Consider the following 2,378-nt stretch of genomic DNA (forward strand, 5'->3'; position numbering starts at 1 on the left):
TTTCAAACTTTATGAAACGTTCTTAGCCGTTAAATTGAAAGATATATTCTCCACATAAGTTCACTGATATTATTGCATGAAAATAAAAAGGCTACAAGTTAATGAAACATTTAATCCGATTATTAACAATTTATGCTACTTTTTTCATATTTCTATTCTATTCAATCTATAATATATATATATATATATATATATATATATATACATATATATATATATATATATATATATATATATATATATATATATATATATATATATATATGTATATATATATATATATATATATATTTAAATTACCAATTTAGAAAAAATAGTCAATTTAACACAATATATCATTCAAACTGGTATTTGATGTTGTTTTAGTTTTGATTTTAATACCTTTTTTTTTTAGGATTAATATTGCTTTTGTTTTAACTTTAATAGATTTCCTACGATTAATATTGTTTTAGTTTTAACTTTAATAATTTTTTTTGGATTAATATTGTTTTAGTTTTGACTATAATATTTTTTTTTAGGGTTAATATTGTTTTAGTTTTGACTTTAATACTCTTTTTGGGATTAATATTGTATTAGTTTTGACTTAAATACTTTTTTGGAGGTTAATGTTTTCTTTTATTAATGACTAGCGAGAAATTTCAATTGTTGTTGTTGATTCACCGCCAGTTGTTGTTTGTGGTTCACCGCCAGTTGTTGTTTGTGGCTCACCGTCAGTTGTTGTTGATGATTCACGGCCAGTTGTTGTTTGTGGTTCACTGCCAGTTGTTGTTGATGATTCACGGCCAGTTGTTGTTTGTGGTTCACCGTCAGTTGTTGTTGATGATTCACGGCCAGTTGTTGTTTGTGGTTCACCGTCAGTTGTTGTTGATGATTCATGGCCAGTTGTTGTTTGTGGGTCATTGCCAGTTGTTGTTGATGATTCTCCGCCAGTTGTTGTTTGTGGTTCACCGACAGTTGTTGTTTGTGGCTCACCGTCAGTTGTTGTTGATGATTCACGGCCAGTTGTTGTTTGTGGTTCACTGCCAGTTGTTGTTGATGATTCACGGCCAGTTGTTGTTTGTGGTTCACCGTCAGTTGTTGTTGATGATTCACGGCCAGTTGTTGTTTGTGGTTCACCGTCAGTTGTTGTTGATGATTCACGGCCAGTTGTTGTTTGTGGGTCACTGCCAGTTGTTGTTGATGATTCTCCGCCAGTTGTTGTTTGTGGTTCACCGTCAGTTGTTGTTGATGATTCACGGCCAGTTGTTGTTTGTGGTTCACCGTCAGTTGTTGTTGATGATTCACGGCCAGTTGTTGTTTGTGGTTCACCGTCAGTTGTTGTTGATGATTCACGGCCAGTTGTTGTTTGTGGTTCACCGCCAGTTGTTGTTGATGATTCACGGCCAGTTGTTGTTTGTGGTTCACCGTCAGTTGTTGTTGATGATTCACGGCCAGTTGTTGTTTGTGGTTCACCGTCAGTTGTTGTTGATGATTCACGGCCAGTTGTTGTTTGTGGTTCACCGTCAGTTGTTGTTGATGATTCACGGCCAGTTGTTGTTTGTGGTTCACTGCCAGTTGTTGTTGATGATTCACGGCCAGTTGTTGTTTGTGGTTCACCGCCAGTTGTTGTTGGTGATTCACCGCCAGTTGTTGTTTGTGGTTTACCGCCAGTTGTTGTTTGTGGTTCACCGCCAGTTGTTGTTTGTGGTTCACCGCCACAATCATGATTACAACCGCCCTGGCAACTGCTTTGACAACAACCGGAGTTTACCACTTGCCTCACCTGTTAATGACAGAAACATTATTTAGAAACGACTATGAGTTCATGGCATTTTTCAGTACGGTCTGGAGATTTCCGTTAGTACAAGGGCATTCAGAAACTAAGTTCAAAAGAGTTTGGAAATTTTGAATACATGTCTTGCACTAATACATTTATATTATATATATATATATATATATATATATATATATATATATATATATATATATATATATATATATATATATGTGTGTGTGTGTGTGTGTGTGTGTGTGTGTATGTATGTATGTATGTATACTGTACACATACACATACATATATATGTATATGTATATTTATATATGTATATATATATGTATATATATATATATATATATATATATATATATATATATATATATATATATATATATATATATATGTATATATATGCGTGTATGTGTGTGTGTATTATATGATCATGCAATGCCTGAGAAAAGTATATTTAATATTTTCGCACAATATTTGCCTTTTATTACCAATCTTTCTAATTCAATCTAAGCTTCATATTCATAGCTATAAAATAGGGTTATATAGTATATTCCACAACTTTCCATAAGTATTTTACACAATGGGTTCCATCAGCCTTAATCTTCAACCA

At 32.9% G+C, this 2,378-nt stretch overlaps 1 protein-coding gene across 3 annotated transcripts in view; it reads right to left on the reverse strand.

Annotated features, from left to right (window-relative positions):
- Positions 1-365: 365 nt before the first annotated feature.
- LOC137650564 (proteoglycan 4-like) overlaps positions 366-2,378 on the reverse strand; it is a 27,605-nt gene continuing 25,592 nt past the window's right edge. For all 3 annotated transcript variants that reach the window (XM_068383774.1, XM_068383776.1, XM_068383775.1), the window contains exon 5: positions 366-1,762. In XM_068383774.1, coding sequence (XP_068239875.1) covers positions 626-1,762 — 1,137 coding nt within the window. In that variant the 3' untranslated portion in view covers positions 366-625. The remainder of the gene's footprint in view (positions 1,763-2,378) is intronic.

The sequence above is a fragment of the Palaemon carinicauda genome, chromosome 12 (genome assembly GCF_036898095.1).
Source record: "Palaemon carinicauda isolate YSFRI2023 chromosome 12, ASM3689809v2, whole genome shotgun sequence".
NCBI classification, from domain to species: Eukaryota; Metazoa; Arthropoda; class Malacostraca; order Decapoda; family Palaemonidae; genus Palaemon; species Palaemon carinicauda.